At 39.3% G+C, this 18,285-nt stretch overlaps 3 protein-coding genes across 6 annotated transcripts in view; all 3 read right to left on the bottom strand.

Moving 5' to 3' along the window:
* The window catches only part of rassf3 (Ras association domain family member 3), a 69,096-nt gene extending 64,390 nt beyond the window's left edge, over positions 1-4,706 (bottom strand). The window contains exon 1 of the mRNA XM_024290788.2: positions 3,971-4,706. Within this exon, the coding sequence (XP_024146556.1) occupies positions 3,971-4,472 (502 nt within the window). The 5' untranslated portion in view covers positions 4,473-4,706. The remainder of the gene's footprint in view (positions 1-3,970) is intronic.
* A 2,651-nt stretch (positions 4,707-7,357) lies between these two features.
* Positions 7,358-9,802, bottom strand: LOC112159299 (apoptosis facilitator Bcl-2-like protein 14). The gene is made up of 7 exons (XM_024293302.2): positions 9,648-9,802; positions 8,551-8,935; positions 8,276-8,374; positions 8,140-8,198; positions 7,913-8,071; positions 7,729-7,842; positions 7,358-7,654 (listed from the first exon to the last, which is right to left on the bottom strand). The coding sequence occupies exons 2-7, from the start codon at positions 8,924-8,926 to the stop codon at positions 7,619-7,621; spliced, it is 843 nt and encodes a 280-aa protein (XP_024149070.1). The 5' UTR covers positions 8,927-8,935; positions 9,648-9,802; the 3' UTR covers positions 7,358-7,618.
* A 6,460-nt stretch (positions 9,803-16,262) lies between these two features.
* Positions 16,263-18,285, bottom strand: part of dgki (diacylglycerol kinase, iota) — an 86,294-nt gene continuing 84,271 nt past the window's right edge. For all 4 annotated transcript variants that reach the window (XM_024284842.2, XM_024284831.2, XM_024284853.2 and 1 more), the window contains one exon: positions 16,263-16,689. In XM_024284842.2, coding sequence (XP_024140610.1) covers positions 16,579-16,689 — 111 coding nt within the window. In that variant the 3' untranslated portion in view covers positions 16,263-16,578. The remainder of the gene's footprint in view (positions 16,690-18,285) is intronic.

Here is an 18,285-nt window from a genome sequence, read left to right as displayed (position 1 = left end):
AGCTGATGGGTGAGACGCTCTACCACAGCTAATGGGTGAGACGCTCTACCACAGCAGATGAGCGAGACGCTCTACCAGAGCTGATGGGTGAGACGCTCCACCACAGGTGATAGGTGAGACGCTCCACCACAGCAGATGTGTCAGACGCTCTACCACAGCAGATGAGTGAGACGCTCTACCTCAACAGATGAGTGAGACACTCTATCACAGCAGATGAGTGAGACGCTCTACCACAACAGATGAGTGAGACACTCTATCACAGCAGATGAGTGAGACGCTCTACCACAACAGATGAGTGAGACACTCTATCACAGCAGACGCTCTATCCAGGTGCATCTTTTCTCAGTCTGGTCTTCATTTCACACAAATCATAGTTTAAAGTCAGGAGAACGTTTTTACTTTCAGAGTTTTCTGTGTGCAAAAGCGGCATTGAACCCTCGCCATGCTGCCTCACAGCTGCCATGACATGTACTCAGGTATTTAATCACAGAATCAGGACTTAAGCCCTTCACAATAAAGGGAAGAGAACCCACAAAAGGCAGCAGAGCACATTCATCCAGACGTGCATGTTTGCACAGCTGTCCTCACAGAGACGAGGAGACATTTATCTCAACAGCCGGACTCGAACCTTAACCAAAGACGCTCCACGCCAACCTCTCCGTCTAACCTTAACTACTGAAATCACAGCCCAGTTGGTAAAAACATCCTGAAGTTCGTAGTCATGACAACGGGGTAAAATAAAAGAACCGCGATGTGGACCGCTGAACCAAAGACTCACCGCCGCTCCTGCACAGGAACCGGACCTCCAGCCGGCCGGAGCGCCGCAGCACTTTGGAGACGCGGTAGAAGTAGCGGGAAATTCTGCGGGCCGTCCTGCCGGCGTTCTGGACAAACCCCATCCTGACATGAATCCGTCTGCAGCTCAGGACTTCTGTGGGAGGACACACTCCTTCCCCAGAGCGTGTGAGGTCCCTGTGGGGGGGGCCACACCGTCCCCCTGTGGGAGGGGCCCACCAGCTGACAGACACACAGAGGGGCGGGCGGGCTACAGAATTCCTCACAGAGGTTTCAAATCGGCCGCGTTGGCGTGAAACTCCGTCTCTGAGCTCAGGGGGGTTTGGTTTCTCAAAGATCTTCTGGTCCAGGTTTTCTTCTTCATCTCCTCCAGAGGAATCCTTCTGGACCTTTGCTACGTTTATTCGACATGTTTATTATTATCTACTGATTTATTTTTTTAAAATGTGTTTCAGTTTTCTAACATTTTAGACGTACTTTTCTTCTGTATCTTCAATGATCTCATTTAGATTTTCGTTGAAAATCAACATTTCTGATCCGTTTTTTTCCCTGATTTTGTAGTTTCCATTCAGGATTGCAAATCAGGAAAGCTCAGACGAGGACGGAGTTCTGGTTACTGAGAAGCTTTCTCTTTCAGTCCATGATTAATGGAAACACGGGAATCGAACATTAAACCCAAACGGATGAAGATCCTCGGCTCCGCTGGAAGGTTTCTGTTTCCTCCGGGGAAACGGGAAGAGAGCCAAGAATATCAGATTCACCAGCAGCGTCTCACTTCTGCACCAGTCCAATGACAAAAAACGGGTAAAGACCAGATCTCGGTCAGACGCTACACCCCTGATACGTGGATAAAAACACCCTCTAAAAGTTTTATCTTGTTTGAGTTCGCAGGTTTCTCTTGTTAGTCGGAGCTGCTTCTTTGTTTTTTTTCCCTGATTTTTGTTCCTCTGAGGAATCGAACTGTAAAGTGGGACACTGGGAGGAGCGTCCTGCACCCAGAACAGAAATTGAACACATCTCCTGTGGTGTTTGACCACTTTTTCCTCCAAGTTTCCTCAAACCTTTTCTGACTAAATTCTTTGTTTTCGACGGTAACAAAAACAGAAACTGTAAACGTTTGATTCCCAGTCAGTGGTCAAACGTCTCAGAGTCTGCACAGACGTAACAGAGCCGTCAGATTCAACATGCCTGCGGAGCACTTCAGGGTTTGGTTCTTGGACATCTTCTGATTTTCTTTCTTTTGCTCTACGTCAGCATTGGAGCTGCGACGTCGACCCCCACGTTGTTACAGATCTTTTGCCAGACGGAAAAAAAAAAATCTTCTGATTAAGGGAGTCACTAACAATTATTTCAGTAGATTATTTTTCTGATTAGTCAACTATTATTATTTACGTAAGGAAATGAGCATTGTTTTTTTTTTTGTTTTTCTTTTACAAAGGTGATAGTGCTGGTCCTCATTCTGTGGAGGTTTGCGTCATGTACGGTTCTGCTAATGCTTGCCGTATGTCGATACGGTAGTATGTCGATACGTAGTATGTCGTCAAGGTAGTATGTCGTCATGGTAGTATGTCGTCAAGGTAGTATGTCGCTACGGGAGTTTGTCGTCACGGTAACATGTCGATACGGTAGTATGTCGATACGTAGTATGTTGATACGTAGTATGTCGTCAAGGTAGTATGTCGTCATGGTAGTATGTCGTCAAGGTAGTATGTCGTCATGGTAGTATGTCGTCAAGGTAGTATGTCGCTACGGGAGTTTGTCGTCACGGTAGTATGTCGTCGCTGTAGCATGTCGATACGGTAGTATGTCAAAACAGTAGTATGTGGTCATGGTAGTATGTCGTTACAAGAGTTTGTCATTATGGTAGCATGTTGTCACGGTAGCATGTCGTCACGGTAGTATGTCTTCATGATAGTATGTCGATACATTAGTATGTCGATACAGTAGTATGACGATATGGTAGTATGTTGTTACGAATTTTTGTCGTAACGGTAACATGACGATACGCTAGTATGTCGTCATGGTAGTATGTCGTTACGTTAGCATGTCGTTACGGTAGCATGTCGTTAGGGTAGCATGACGTTGCGTTAGTTTGTTGTTACGGTAGAAACGGTTGGACCAACCGTTTCTATTCCATCCATTTATCTACTGGACTCCTGTCAGGGTCACGGGGTTGCTGGAGCCTATCCTATATACTGATGTGTGTTAACCCTGAACAAGTCGCCATCTGTCACATATTTACATCTAGGGGCAATTTATGATCGCTAAATAATCTATGATCCCGGTTGGGGATTCAAACCAGGAACTTCTCGTTGAGAGACAAGAGTGCTAACCACTACACCAGCGTACAACTTTTTACTTCTGTTTAAATTCTTGATTTTTTGGCTGACTTTTGTTGCAGAAGTGAAGCCTTTCAGTCAACTTCAGTGGATAAACTTTAACCTTTAGATGATGTCATTTCCTGTTTGATCTTACAGATGTTTACCCGATCAGATTCACGGTTTTCATCCCGTTCGGTTCTATTCCCCTTGAATTTTTTTAGTTCTGAAGCTTTTTTTGTGATTCCGGATCGTTTTCCTGACCCAGTTCTGATGATAAACATAATTTGTTCTTTAGAGACAAGAAACCAGAAAGTTCCTGAATCCAGACAACATCTTCATCTACAGATGACAAACACGAGGAAACAAACCTTCTTCTTTATCTGCTCCTCGCCTCCTTTGTTCCTCGAACAATGACCGGCCGGCCGCTCAGGAACAGCCGGGCTCACGCTTGGCCAGTCATCCACCAGTCATCCACCAGATTCCTTTTAAAACCTGTCCGACCACATGCCACCTGCATTCCAGGTGTGAAGCATTCCTGAAGCTGTCGCTTCTCCAGAAGCTTTTGGGTTTCTGGTATCAGAACCACCAGTAGAACTCAACAGTTTATGCCATAATTTGATTTAACTCATTTTATTATAAAGTATTTTGGTGTTTTTGTTATAAAAAAAATATATATATTTTGTTTCATTTTGTTATGAAAAACTGAACTAAAACTTCTCTAATAATCACGAAGAAATAAAGTTTTGTCTTGGTTGATCTAAAAAGTCGCTTTTATATTTAATTGAAAGATTAAAACCTAAATAATAAACGTTTGAAGTCTATTATGAGCTGGTAACTGTGGACTGAGAACTCACCTGTACAGGTGAGCCCACCCTGCAGGATGAAGGCGCAGCAGACGTCACACCAGGTGAACTCCCCGGGCTCGAACGTGTGTCCCTCCCCGGACTCCTCCTTCACGCGGGGGTCCCTCTCTCCGGGGGTGAAGATGGTCCTGACGTCGGGGGGCCGGAAGCTCTTCCTCCTGCCCCGGTGCGGGCCGCCCTCGTGCGCCTCTGCCCCGTTCCTGCCCTCGAGGCTCCTCGGTTTCTCCTCCGGCTTCCGTCTCTCCCCCCAGCCGGCGTCCCGGCTCTCCATGTCGGTGGAGGGCAGGGAGGGGTGCCGGCGCACCGGCCGCACCACCATGGCGCCCTTGTTGGCTTTGGGGACGCGCATCTTTGCCCCCGGCGGCGGCCACGTCGCCTCTGGGGGCTCGTGGGGAGGACTCGGCCGCGGCTTGGTGACCAGCAGCGCCTGGACGCCGAGCGGGGACTCGTCCGCGAGCGGGGGCCGCGTGGGGGAGTACTTTCCGTTGAACATCACGGAGTCCTCATCCTCTGCGGGGCCGCGGGGAAATGAGCGCGCGCGCGCGCCGCGTGCCGCCGCCTGTCGTCGGAGAGCAGGTTCAGGCGGAGGCAGGTGAGCCGCGAGAACGGGTCGGATCTCATTTCCAGGAGCCGCTGAGGCAGAAACACGCAGTCAGCTGGAGAGCCTGAAGCCAGCCCCCTGCGGTCAGAGCGGGAACTGCAGCTCCACGAGGTTAGCTCGAAATATAAAGAACTTTGAGTCACGAAGCATGAAAATTAAATTAAATACAATAAACTGAAAATAAGACTCAAACTTTTTGAACATTTTTGTTAATTTTATCAGGCTATTTCCTAATTATATTAATACAAGTTTCAGTTACTTATTTTGTTTTTATTAATACATTTTTTTCCTAAAATTGTTTTTTGTTTCATTGTTTTATTCAGATTTGGGAAATCAGCATTTTCCAAATTTCTGATGCTGCGTTTATATTGTGCACAATTTCATTGACAGATTTGCATTCGCTGCTTTTATTTGAACCTCATTGAATTCACATTGTTGGCTGCCTCTATTTAGTTTAGTGTCAAATCAGCTTCACTTGTTCTATTTAGACTTAAATTCGTGTTGGCTGCTCTATTTGGATGTGCATCAAATTTGTCTGGGCGCCAATATTTGAATCTGCGTCAAATTCATGTCGTTCAGTCAACTGTATTTCAATCAAACTGCAGGACTTCTTATTGTGTCTGTATCTTGACTGGACGGCCCCGACACGCAAAATGTTCGGTAAAATATGATCATAATATCATCTGGAGACGATGTATTTTTGCTCTGAAATGTGGATTAATGTTGGATTTTAAGTTTACGAACAAAAACAAAGCCGAAAGAGCCGCGGTACCGCCACCGGAAGTAAACACAACTTCGTGACTGAGAAGCTTCCGGTTTTCAAAGTAAAATTAGCGAGAGCTTTTTTCCGTTCAGAAACTGAGACTGAAGTTCCGCTCACAGACATAACTTCTGAAAAAATGAATTAGCTTTAACATCGGAGCTTTAGCTCCAGTGTTTACATTCTTTTGGTTATGGTAAATCTTTAACATTTGACGCAATTAACGAAACTCCATCTTATTCTGAAGAAACGCAGCCTCCCGCTGCCGAAAGATGGATATAATCAACGTGAATCTGATTCTGCTGCTAAAAAAAATAACTTTTTTCATACGGGCTCTGCACCAATATGTGATGCTTAGAACGTTAAATATTGAAGAACTCTGAGGACAGAAAACTGTGGAGAACATTTTCAGGTTTTGCTGTTAAATCATCCAAAACAAAAGTGATTTTTGTCCTTTTTATGTTGTTTTACTGCTGAAGCAGAAGCAGCAGCAGCAGAGAATCAGATGTACATTGAGAGTAGTTTGTTTATAATGAGGATAGATGCTGCTTTAACGTCCCCTAGTGGCCTTAGGCAGACATGTCCAAAGTGTGGTCAACAGGCCAAATGCAGCCAGCTGTCAATGGAGATCCACAGGGTCAAATTTGTTTCTGTTTTTCTTTTATTTTACATTTTAATCTTCCTAATTTCAAATCTTCAATTGTTATTTGCTGATCCCCCAAATAAGCAAACAAAAGTCAAATTAACTATTTTTTCTCTGGTTATTTAAATGTATTCTCTATATTGAATACAGAACATACAGAAAAAAACAGTTTTCCATTTGGCCAGAAGATGGCAGCATTGCTTCAGTTTTTCTGCAAATATTATGTGTTCTGTCATCGATTCTCTCTGGATCTACAAAGAGTTTTTGTTCTTCTCTTCAAGGCAAACATCTGTGGTTCTATTAAAGGTAGTGCTGATATTTTAAACCTTTAAATTCTCCACAAACATCAAACTTTTTAAGAACACTTCTAGTAGATTTATATGAATCACAAAGAGCTGAATAAAACGGCATAAAATAAAAATCCAGAAATCTGCTCAACCGGGAGCACTAAAGGAAATAAAAAAATCTGAATGCTTCCAGAAAGAAGGCATTTTGATTAGACTCCCGCCCCTTTTCCCATCTCTTTTGCTGAGTGTTAACATGCTCACTCTAGCTTACAGCCCCTCCCAATCTAATATTAGACAACAAAAATGGCGACCAATATCGGAGCTTTCCATCTGTTCAGTTCTGATCCAGATCCAGCTCAGACGAGGAAACAAAGACGTTCATGGGTCTGTTTGTCTGCGAGTGGATGCATCCGAATGGGGGGGGAGCTTGGAGCTTGTGGCCCCGCCCACGTATTTTCTACATTACAAATACAAGTTGTTTTTTCAAACGGTGATTTTGTCTGCTCCTGATTCACAATTTGAATAAAGAAATACTTAGAAATGGAATTACCAGCACTTTTCTTCCTAAAAAAATACAAGAACGTGTAACTTAAAAACACCAAAAACATCTTTAAAATGTTATTTCAAAGGCAAAAAGATGAAAAATACAAAGAAAACTTGAACCTTTTTTAAATATTCATCCATAAATTGATTGAAAGATTAAGAAAATATGATTCTCTTAAACACAGTTTAATAATTCTTAATCATAAATGGACAGAATTGTATTTCTACACACTGAACATGTCATTCAAATTTCTACTTTGAATCAAAAAGTGATTTTATTTGCTTCCATTAACAAATGCAAAGATGAACCAAACATTTATCACAAAATCTGAATAAATTATCATCATTTTCAGCTAAATTTGCTATAATATTACAAAAAAGAAAACACTTTTGAACCCAAATTGTATTTTAATTCACAATTAAACCAAAAACTCTGAAATCAAATGTTATAAAGTTCCACAGATTAATAGCATAAATCTGAATTATGCATGAAATTTGGTTGTTTTGATGTAAAATGTGAGAAAAATATCCGGAGGAGACAGAATGGTAATGAAACCATGGTTTAATAATTCATAATGGGAAGATTCACAGTCTGAAGATTCAGCAGAAATCATCTGATGGAATTATTTTAGTTTTGGAGAAAGTGCAGGTGCTAATGGCTGCGTTTTAAATACCACTAATTTCATTCAAAAATAACAATAAACATCATTAATGCTACAAAAATAGTTGCTAATATTTTTTTTTTACAAAAATCACAAAACCCTGAGTCTGAATTTTGCCTCCAGGGGGCGCTGCAGCTCCAGGATCACTCCACTTCCTCATCGCTGTGGATTTCTGCTTCCTGTAAAACCAGAGGAAACGTCAAGCCTTTGCCGAGTCAGCCGGCTCGTCAAAATAAGAGCGGTGAACACGTACGGCGTGACTCTGCTGCTGCACCCAGTGTGAGTAATGCTGCTGCAGATACGCCGCTCCAAAGTTCAGCATGCGGCTGGAGGGGAGAGTGTCCGCCGTCGACAGGCGGCTGGTGATCTGGTGGAGAGCCGCCAGCGTTAGCATATCCAGATGTTTACCATCACTTTTTTAAAATCATTCGTTTTACCTCACACGCCACGGCGACCTGCGTTTCCGTGGACGCTTGCGGCTGCAGGTCGTCAGATCTGGCGTTTCTGTAGCCTATCCTCTCCAGGAAGGTGGTCAGAAGCCTCTCGAAGAAGCTGTAGTCGAACAGAACTCTGGGGTTGACCTTCTGTTCGATCATCTGCAGACACAGAAATGACTTTAGTGATCGTTTCCCTGCAAACGCCGTCAGAGGAGAGCGTGTCGTACCGTCTGGTTGAACTGGTCGCCGCTCTTCCGCAGCAGCAGCGCGATGAGCTTCTCCAGGTCTGAAGGAAGGGACGGAACAAAAGGTGAAGATCCAAACCCGTCTGAAGGACCGCAGAGGGGAGAGGATTTTACTCACCGTCATCGTCGTCCGATTCAATCTCAGGTTCAATGAACTGGATTTCATCGGCGAGGTCGGTCAGACGCTTCGCCACCTGTTCAAACTCATTCTCTGCAGCTGGAGAAGAAAATCTGGATTATTCTAAAGAAAAGAATCCAACCTCAAACCATAAAATAAATGTAACCAAAACAAAAGCAGGTTTGTTTAGAAAACTGTCCGTTTTATTCTAATCAAATCATTTTATTCGTCTGAAACGATTGTGTTTTAATTTGAAAATCTTTTCCATCACTCACATTTTTCCGGTAGGAAATTGATGAGGGAAATTTTGGGTTCAGGTTCAGGAGCCGCCTCAGGTTCTGGTTCTGGTTCCTTTGTTTTGGGACTAATACATTTTCCGATGATTGGCAGACGCCTCCATCCTTTTTTCTTCTTCCCCTTCCTCTTTGGTTCTCCTTCGCCGTCTGGCGGCGCCGGAGCGTTTGCGGCCGGGTTCGGTGGCGGCGGTGCCGGACTCTCTGCGGTCCTTCTCAGCTGCCGGCGCTGGGCGAAGGCCCTCATGAGTTTGTGCTCCATCGTGTTCTCCATGTCCCCGTGGTCTGAGGTGGGTTTGGGGTCCGGAACAGTGCCTCCGGCGGCGCCGTTGATGCCCTCCACGTGCCCGTTAGTCATGCTGGTTTACTGCGGAGGAGGGAAAGCCGTGAGTGTTACTTCTGAATTTAAAGTGACTGGAAATGTTACAACATGTTTCTGACACACAAACATAAATATGAGGGAAGTCTGCTGAGGGGATTTTCAAATTAAAATCATAAAAAAATACCCTTTTTTCTTCGTAATAAAACCTGTGATTCCCTATTGATTGGTTAGTGGAGTAAATTCCTGCATTTAAGAGGTAAAACTGTGTAAATTTGTGTTTCTGGACGATTAAAACTATTAGGAGTAAAGTAAATATAAAGGAGAAAAATATAAATTTCCTAATTTTATATATATGAATTTCCTGAGTTTTTCTGCTGAGTCACGAGGCGTTACTTCCAAAACAGATAAGAATAGAAAAGTTCAGAATAAAACGCTTCACGACAGTTATGGCCGATTTACGGCAACAAACAAAACGTTTCGCCAGAGGGAAAAAAATGAAAAGTTCTGACGGATGTCGTCAAACAAAAGCTAAACAAAGTCGGGGAAAACTTGAAAATTAAAAATAACATTATTAAAGAAGGAAAAAAAGGAAAAAAAAAACATTTGAGATGGAAACACCGGAAACAAACACACCTATGTCGTAAAAAGTTTTAAAATACTTTGGTGAAAACAAAAAAGTTTCGGTCTTATTGAAAAGTGACAAATCAAATACTTTTTTAGTTCTCGTTGAACTTCTAAAAACTTTGTTAAAACTTACATTTAATGTTGTCAGGTCCAAGTTTGTTGTCAGGTCCAAGTTCGCCGTCCGTCTGAGAGCTCCTCAGCTCGCTGACTGGATCTCCGTCTTTCCGTCGATCAGTTTTTTTGAACAGGGCGTGACGTCACGCTTTTTTTTTTCAAAACAATTTACGCATTTCATTTTAAAAAATAAATAAATACAATGGGGGAAAAAAACAACAACATTTTTTCGGTTTACACTTAATACATTTAATTTTGTTTATTTTGTTATTTAATTTTGCGGGTATTGCTGTTTGTTTTTACAATAGTCCTACATGTTTATTTACTAACACTTATATTTATTAAAAAAATAAAACTCCAATTATAAATAAAAAACTTAAGCTGCTACTCTCCACAAACTGTCATTGACTTGTTTTTTTCAAGAAGTATTACAGTTTTTTTGTACAAAAAAGTTTATGGGAAACTGAAAGTGAAACTTAACAAGACAAAAAATTAACATAAAAGTAATCATTTTAAGGATTTGTGTTTCTGACACGGTTTTACTCTGTAGCTATGATTTTTTTTTAATGGTGGACGCCTTTACTTTGAAATTCTAACGTGTATTTTTAAAAGGAGACAGAGGAACTAGAAGGAAATTTGTCATTCTATTGTTAACATGTCTGGACTTGTCATGATTGAGGACGATAAACTGTTTTGTCACAAATGAAATCAGGTCAGACTTCATACGTCTGCGGTGATACTTTTAGGTTTTACTGTCACGTCCAAGAACAACGATTAGACATTAACAATGGTTTTTATCTACCCTAAAAGAGGAATAAAACAGGATAAATGTTCATAATTCACAAAAAAATTATATAAAAAAAAAAAACAAATCTGACTTGAGATCGTAAAAATCAATAGAAAACCCCCTAACAGGGCGCTGTCTGTTGTGGTCCTTTACCTAGAGGTTTGGCGGTTTCTGGTCTGACGTGTCTGAGAGGCCTCGAGGGCACCATGAGTCATGTAAAATTCAACATATCATGTGAAGATGATTTAACGTGGACATCTTTTCGTGACGGATCGACCTCTGCTGGGTTTTTCCTGAAGTCCTGAGAGCATCCGGACTGATAGGAGAGGAAAGACAAATATTGAACCTTAAAGTTTGTCAGCAAAAGATTTTGCCAAATTGAAAGACAGAAACCTGAGGAACTTTGGGAGATGAAGGTTCCGGGATGTTGACAGATGACTCATCGTTGGAGCTGCAATTGTTCTCAGTTTTTTGCGAGGAGATAGAAACTTCTGAAATGAAATCCCGACTAACAGAATATTTAAGTCTAATAAAAACCTCAAAAATTTAAGATACCAACCTATAAACTTAAACAGCTTCAGATTTACAGTAAATGTATTAGTTCCTCGTCCTTAATACTTTTAAATTAGATGGTCCAACAAAATAAAAAACATTTCATATTTCGATGCAAGCATTTGCTTAATTTGTTTACAAACAGTTATTCTACTTAGCATGCTAGTTGTGGTATTTGGGAATAACTGGTACCAACGTGTTTTCAGTTGTGAAATGATGGCATTCTAGGAAAATAAAAGAGACAAAAACAAAGTCAACAATAAGAAATGAGCACAAGTTGGTTTAGCACCAATGCTATATGTGTTAGCCTTAGCAAGTTAGCATGCTAAAAGAAAAAAAAATAGTAATATCTGGTGGAATTTTAGCATGCTACAAAAGTGAGTTTGTTTTATGCTAATATTACATTTACTAAAATTAGCATTAGCAAAATGTCAGAATTATACGTGGTAAAAAGAGGGAAAACTAATAAAAAAAATCAAAATTAGCACAAGTAAAAAGATGGGTTGGCAGCAACGGTTAATATGTTAAAGTAACCCAGTTAGCATGCTATAAGGTTAAAAAATACAAATAAAAAGCTAACAATCTCTGGGAGAACATTTTGAAAAAGTGTTTGTTTTAGCCTAATATTTTTACATTTGATAGAATTAACATGTTTACATTTAAAAACTAAAATACTGACAAGATGCAAAACAGAAACATCACAGTTAGCATCTTTACACATCAGTAAAATCATGCTAAATATCAACTGTATGCATTTTGTAAGCTAACAACTGATAAATATAAAAAAAGGAAATAAAATACTCTAAATTAGCATAAGTATAAAACTTAGCAGCAACGGTAAATATGTTAGCATCAGTAAAGTAATCGCGCTAGCATAAAAAAAAGGTAAAAACAAAAGTTAGCAATCTCTGGGAGAATTTTAGCATGCTAAAAAGTGGGTTTGTTACATGCTAATGTACCATCTGCTTACTGAAAAGTGCTAACAAGATGCAATACAAATATGACGATTAGCATTATGCTAACTTGTAAGGTACGATAAATGAAGACCCAACTTGTTCGTTTAGCCCGCGACCGGACTTCAAAACTTGCATGTTGATGGAGGATCACCAACGTTCCGGACATGGAAGCACAAAATTCCTGAAATCTGTGACGCCAGGACACTAGATAGTCATTTAGAAGATTGGGATCAGTGTGGGAATTCAGACGTAGTCGATAATAAACCAGAGAGTAGATGAAAATTAGCAAAGTTGTTAGCATCAATGCTAAACCAAATCGGCTAGCAGGCTAACCCAGAGAAACAAAGAGTGGGAAATGTTTGAAAACTGTAACAAACTAATATTTTTAACAAAAATATCAACAAATACTATTTTTAATACAATTGGATGAGTATGATGCTATGCTAAGTAATAAAAAAATCATAGTAAACATCAACAGGTCCTTGTGTTTAGAGCAATATTAAAATAAATTACTTTTATTTGGTTTAATCTTAGCATCTTCTTCTGTGCTTGTTTATCTTTTTGAAATCATTAAAGCAGCAAAACATTAAATTTTAATTCACATTTAACTTACCAGTAACTGGAAAACAAATAAATAACCAAAAGAGCAACACTACCAATGAACTTTATTAGCATATCTTATTGTTAAAAAATTATATTTAGTCTGTTTGAAATGTATCTTATATGATCTATTTCACAAAATGTGAACATTGTAAAATAATAACACTTTCTTTTATATACATTAAAACAATGGTCACACAAGTGTAGAATGTGTCACTTTAAACACTATTGTGTGAAGCGACTTTTTCAAGGTCACTTTTTACCAGTAACAAAATTCAAAACGTATTTGTGTGTAAAGTTTACTTAGCTTTGAAAATAAACTTAAAGAAAAGAAGAACGAATGAGGAAACTGCTGTGTATTTAAAGAGGGAGTTTACCAACATTCATCCAAACAGGAAGTAAAATCAGACGAACAGCATCACAAAATCCAGAAAACAACAAACTTCAAGTAATCCCAATGTCATCAGCAGCAGAAAGTAAAATACAAAAGCAAAACACAAACAAAAACACACAACACATGCCCACAATAGAAGAAAATCAGCTATAAAATGTTTAAAATTAGAATAATTTAATAGTTTGAACAAGAAGAAGAATGCCATTCGTTTTGTAATTTACCAGAAAACAGAAGTCGAGGTAAGAAAATGCCATGCACTGTGATGAAAGACACGTTTTAATACAAATCTACTCAATAGTTAGTGTGATAAAGAAAGTGTGTATATTGTCCAGAATGGGCGTGGCTGTCACTCATTTACAGTTCAGAGCGACACTTTGCTTTAAAGCACAAAATCTCCAAAGGAAGCTCTCTGATCAGGTGTCCCAGCAGCCGCCGCGGAAGTCCCGCGTTGAAAATAAAAGGTCATTTATCCATAAAAAATAAAAATAAATCCCCTAAATGAAAGCCAGCAAGTGTTTTATTCTTTTAAACAGTTTAAACACATCTTTTTAAGTAACACTGCACTCTAAAACTTTATTTCCAAGCTGAATTTCCACAACGGCTGAGCGAGATCCCGACAAAACTCCAACAAATTTATAATTTTTTTACAACAAAAATCACTTCTGTGAGCAACAGTTCACACAGTCTGTCCGCTGACAAACGTGCACACGAAATTAAAACAAAAAAAGAACAATAAGAACCTCAACCGGCACTGAAGTAACATTGCACATTCAATACTCCTCTGTGCTAAATGGTCGACGATGTCAGAACATTAATGTAATGTAAACGTTTCATACAGAAATGCAAAGAAAAAAACGAAGTTATCCATTTATATTGCATTGAATATGGCTCAGATGTTTTTTGTTAGATAACTGGAGCAAACGTAGGTCAGATATGCATGAAACGCCCATCAGAACCGGATCTGTTTTTGATAACCGGCTCCACAGACAGAAACACATCTGGACTCTTTATCGCACATCTGATATGGAGTTAGCTCAAACTCAGAAATGATTGTTTTCTGGTCTTATATCTCTGCTGTTTAATTAATCCCTCCTCACACATCTGGGTCGATTTGGCCCCTTCTCTCAACCACTGACTGTATATGAGAACTGGACGAAGCAACTCCTCCTCTTTGGCATTCCAAACAGGAAGTACCTGCTGGCTCAATAAAAGCAGTGGTCCTACGTTCAAAACTGTCAGAAATCCTTCACTGCTCACTACATAGTACGTTCGGCGTTATGTCGGAGTGTCTGAATTCCAAACTCCAGAGCTCTAGAAACTTCCCAGAAACGTCTTCCTCCATCTGAAGAGGCCTAGTTTTTGGAAATTTCCGGAAAGTCAGTCTCACTGAGGATAATTTGATTTAAGTCGCCAAACGGTTCTGAATTTCTTTGTTTTTGACACCGATCTGGAAATAAAGCTTCACAAGATGCTTCACGTCTTTCATCTTTGAGCTCAGCTCCAACTGACAACTTTGGTTCTTTTCTCGTCAATTTATAACTTCTTTACGGCTACATTTAGGATTTTTTTCTTGAAAATGTATGAATTTCATTCATTCGTTCATCTTCTCGACGGTTTTGTTTCTGTATGGGTAACGGAAATGCAAATTTTTTCTGGTGTAAATTTACAAGATTTAAAATAAATTTAAAATTATGACTTTTTTTCTCGTGAATTTAAGATTTTTTTCTTGAAAGTTTATTAATTTTTTGGGTAAATTTACAAAATTTAAAGTCATAAATTGATGACTTTTCTTGAAAATTTTTGACTTTTTTTCTCAAAGATTTTTGATTTCTTTCTTGAAAATTTATGAATTTTTCTCTTTCATTAATCTTCTTGACCATTTTGTCCCTTTATGGGTAACAAAAATGCATAATTGTTTTTTGTAATTTTAAAAGATTTAAAGTTAATTTAAATTTACGACTTTTTTTACTTGTAAATTTATGACTTCTCTTGAAAACGTGTGACTTTTTTTTCGTAAATGTACGAGATTTATAATAATAAATTTACAACTTTAAAACAAGTAAATAACTGAGAAAATAAGTAATACATTTATAAGAAAAAAGTTGTAAATTTATTACTTTTATTTTCTTGAACATTCACAACTTTTTGTCTCGTACTTTTTGTCTTTACCAAACTTAAATTAATACATTTATGACTTTAAAACACATAAATTTACAAGCAAAAAAGTAATAAACTCAGCTCATGACTTTTTAAATCCTAAATATACGACTTCTATCTCATAATTAACAGCTACAAGTTACAGGTTTTCCTGTAAATTTACAAAATTTTAAGTCATAGTTAAAAAAAATGTTTTTGTGTTTGTAGTACTCTGTTGAACATTTGAACAATTATTGTGAAAAAAAGCATGTCATAAAATTCTCGTATTGATTAGCTTTTATTTTTGTAAAATTGGCAACATCGAATTTGTCGTTAAAAAAAAAAAAAAAGTAGTTATCATGGTTAAATCCGGGCACTAGCATCTAGTATTTTGGTAGTTAGGGAGGGAATTCAGACAGAAAGACCGATTTTGTTTAGTCTGCTTTCAAGAGGTAGGGGTGTGGCCTTCTAACAAGCTCCCTCCTGATTGGCCACAGTGGTTGCCATAGAAACTATCACTGGTAACTCACGGCTTCAATATCGCCAAAAAATGGCGACTGATTTGACTTCAGTTGTCTGGAGCCATTTTCTATGAGTGAGGTCACACTCACTCGGTCCAGTTCTCACATACAGTCCGTGGTATCAACACGTTCTGGTCCAACGGCGAGCGGCGAGGCGGTTCTGGACAAATTTGTTCGTTTTGAGGACAAACAAGCTTTGATGGAGACTTTTTGGGATGTTTGTAACAGAAGCTGCTTTATATCCAAACACATTTAGATTATAAATAAAGTTTAGTCGATAAACAGCGAAAAGCAAATAAGTATAACTTTGATTTTTTCAAGACTTTTGTCACATTTTCTGTCTGTTTGGTTTGGAAACATCAACAATAAAAGCCTCCAACTGTTCTGTACACACACGCATTTTGAAAATCTAAATATATTTTTGTTTGGTTTAGTTAAATACGAAAATAGAAGCTTATTGGATTTAAAGATTTTTTTTCCCACGATTCTCAGCGGGAAAGCTGTGGTTTTACATCCTTTTTGACAGGAGAAACGTTCAGATGTGGATTTGTTTGGACTTTTTTCATAAATGTGATTAAAAAATGCAGAATTCTAGTTTTGAGAGGGTAAGGAGACAGAAAAACAAGGTAAAAATTCTAAGTGAAGACGGCGTGACAGCACATCAGAGTCATCTCTTTGGCACAAAGGGTTTGATGGGATGAATGAACTTCCTCTAGCTTTTATTTTGAAGGTTTTTTCTCACGCTGAAGCGCTGAAGAGTCGTGAAAGCAGAGCGGAGCTCGTGGTGGCCGGTGAAATTGCACTTGCATCCTGAACTATTCAAAGTAAGACAGTCTGTCCATCAGCACAATCAATCAATAAATAGAACACGAATAAATAAATACAAATAAATATCCAAGCCGCGGCGAGGCGGTTCAGCGCTCCTCTGCAGCCAAGAGTTCGTCTCCGTTTCACTCCCACTTGTGTTCAGCTACGAGTGTGCAGAGTCCAGGTGTGCGTGCGCCTCAGACGGCCGTCTCCAGGTCCTCGTTACTGGGGGGGGACGGCTGCTTTGGGGGGCTCAGGTAGGTGGAGAGTTCAGAGTCTCCCTGTGCTTGGTCTGCAGGCGTCTTCCCCTGAACGACAGACCACAGCAGTTAAACAAGCTGAGATTGAAGGAACTGGAACACAACGAGGGACGGATTTAAACCCAACAAAAGAAACTCATTTAGGAAACGACTCCTGAAATCCACATGTTGATGTTGTTTGTCTTCAGGAGAAACAGCGTATTGGTCGTGAAATGTAACCCAGATCAGTGCAACTGTTTGAACTTTGACTTTGTGAGCTCACGCCATAAAATCCTCTTCAGTCTGTGACCGACCAGGACCAACGCAGAAGAGGGACGACCTCGTTTAAGAGCGATCTGAAAACCGCTGACGTTCCGTCTTTTCATTCCAGTTTCTGTTTTGAAAGTGAAACCAGGTTGATGTGAGAGTTCAACAGTTTATAATCCTCCCAGATTGAGTCATGAATTCTCAGGAAAGAGTGACTCTAAACCAGGAGCGTCGAACTCAAACCCACAGGGGCCAAAATCCAAAACACACCTTAGGACGGAACGGGATAAACATTTATTGAACACTCTGAAACTACATTTTAAAACTTTAAAAGCTTTGTAACATGATTTTGAACTAGATATATAGCATCACCTGTGATAATGCTAGTGTGAATGCTGTAAGAGGAATTTGGCTGCTGAAGATGTTTAAGCTAATAGCTAAAAATACTGAAGTTAATAGATGAAAAAGCTGAAGCTAATAGTCATCTATAATATTAGCGAAATGCCAAAAAAAAAAAACTTAGCTTAGCCAAAACAGCTAGCATGTAGCTGAAAAATGGCTAAACTTCAAAATAGCCTAAAAAACTAAAAAAAGCTTAAATTAGACAAAACAGCTAGTGTGTAAATGTTAGCCTAACTCCAAAAAACCCCAAAAAAAAGCCTGAATTTGCCAAACAGTTAGCATGTAGCCAAAAAATATTTAAACTTCAAAATTGCTAAAAAAACTTAAATTAGCTTAAACAGCTAGCACGTAGCTGAAATATTAGGTAAACTCCAAAATAGCCTGAAAAATCTTAGTAAATACCAAAATAGTCCAAAAAGCTAGCAGAATGTCAATTTTTAAACATTAAAACTGTAACTTTTTAACATAATTAAGAATAATAAAAAGGCAGGAATATTATTCCAGAATAAATCAACTTAAACCTAAATAACTATCAATATTTTACTCTCTATAAAATATATTTTGTCAAAATTATACAAGTCAGAAATAAGCAGAACATCATAAAATACCAATAAAACAAAATGATCTGGAGGGCCGGATCCGGCCCCCGGGCCTTGACTTTGACACATGTGCTTTAAACCATTGACTGTTCATGAGAACTGGACAAGGATGCCCGTCCCCCAATGGTTGCAAACAGGAAGTACCTTCTGGCTCCCACAGACTTCAACAGAGAAACACAGAATAACTCATCTTGATCTGATACTTATTTTCTTAACATCTTCTTTATTTTTTTCACTTTTTTAGTGCAAGTTATTCAAGTTATTAACTGTCCAATCATCAAAAGTGGGCGGAGCCTGATAGACCCCACATCGAATGTGTGTTATGGTGAAGTCTGCTTTCAATTGGGAAGGGGGTGTGGCCTTCCAACAACCTCCCTCCTGATTTGCAAGAACGGTT

The sequence above is a fragment of the Oryzias melastigma genome, linkage group LG23 (assembly GCF_002922805.2).
Source record: "Oryzias melastigma strain HK-1 linkage group LG23, ASM292280v2, whole genome shotgun sequence".
NCBI classification, from domain to species: Eukaryota; Metazoa; Chordata; class Actinopteri; order Beloniformes; family Adrianichthyidae; genus Oryzias; species Oryzias melastigma.
This window is presented reverse-complemented; position numbering and strand designations above follow the sequence as displayed.

Coding starts and splice junctions, on each gene's coding strand:
- LOC112159299 (XM_024293302.2), bottom strand. CDS start 8,926: ATGACTAACGGGCACGTGGAGGGCATCAACGGCGCCGCCGGAGGCACT. Junction 8,375..8,550: donor CAATTTCCTACCGGAAAAAT/GTGAGTGATGGA, acceptor TTTCTTCTCCAG/CTGCAGAGAATGAGTTTGAA. Junction 7,655..7,728: donor TGCAGCAGCAGAGTCACGCC/GTACGTGTTCAC, acceptor CTGGTTTTACAG/GAAGCAGAAATCCACAGCGA.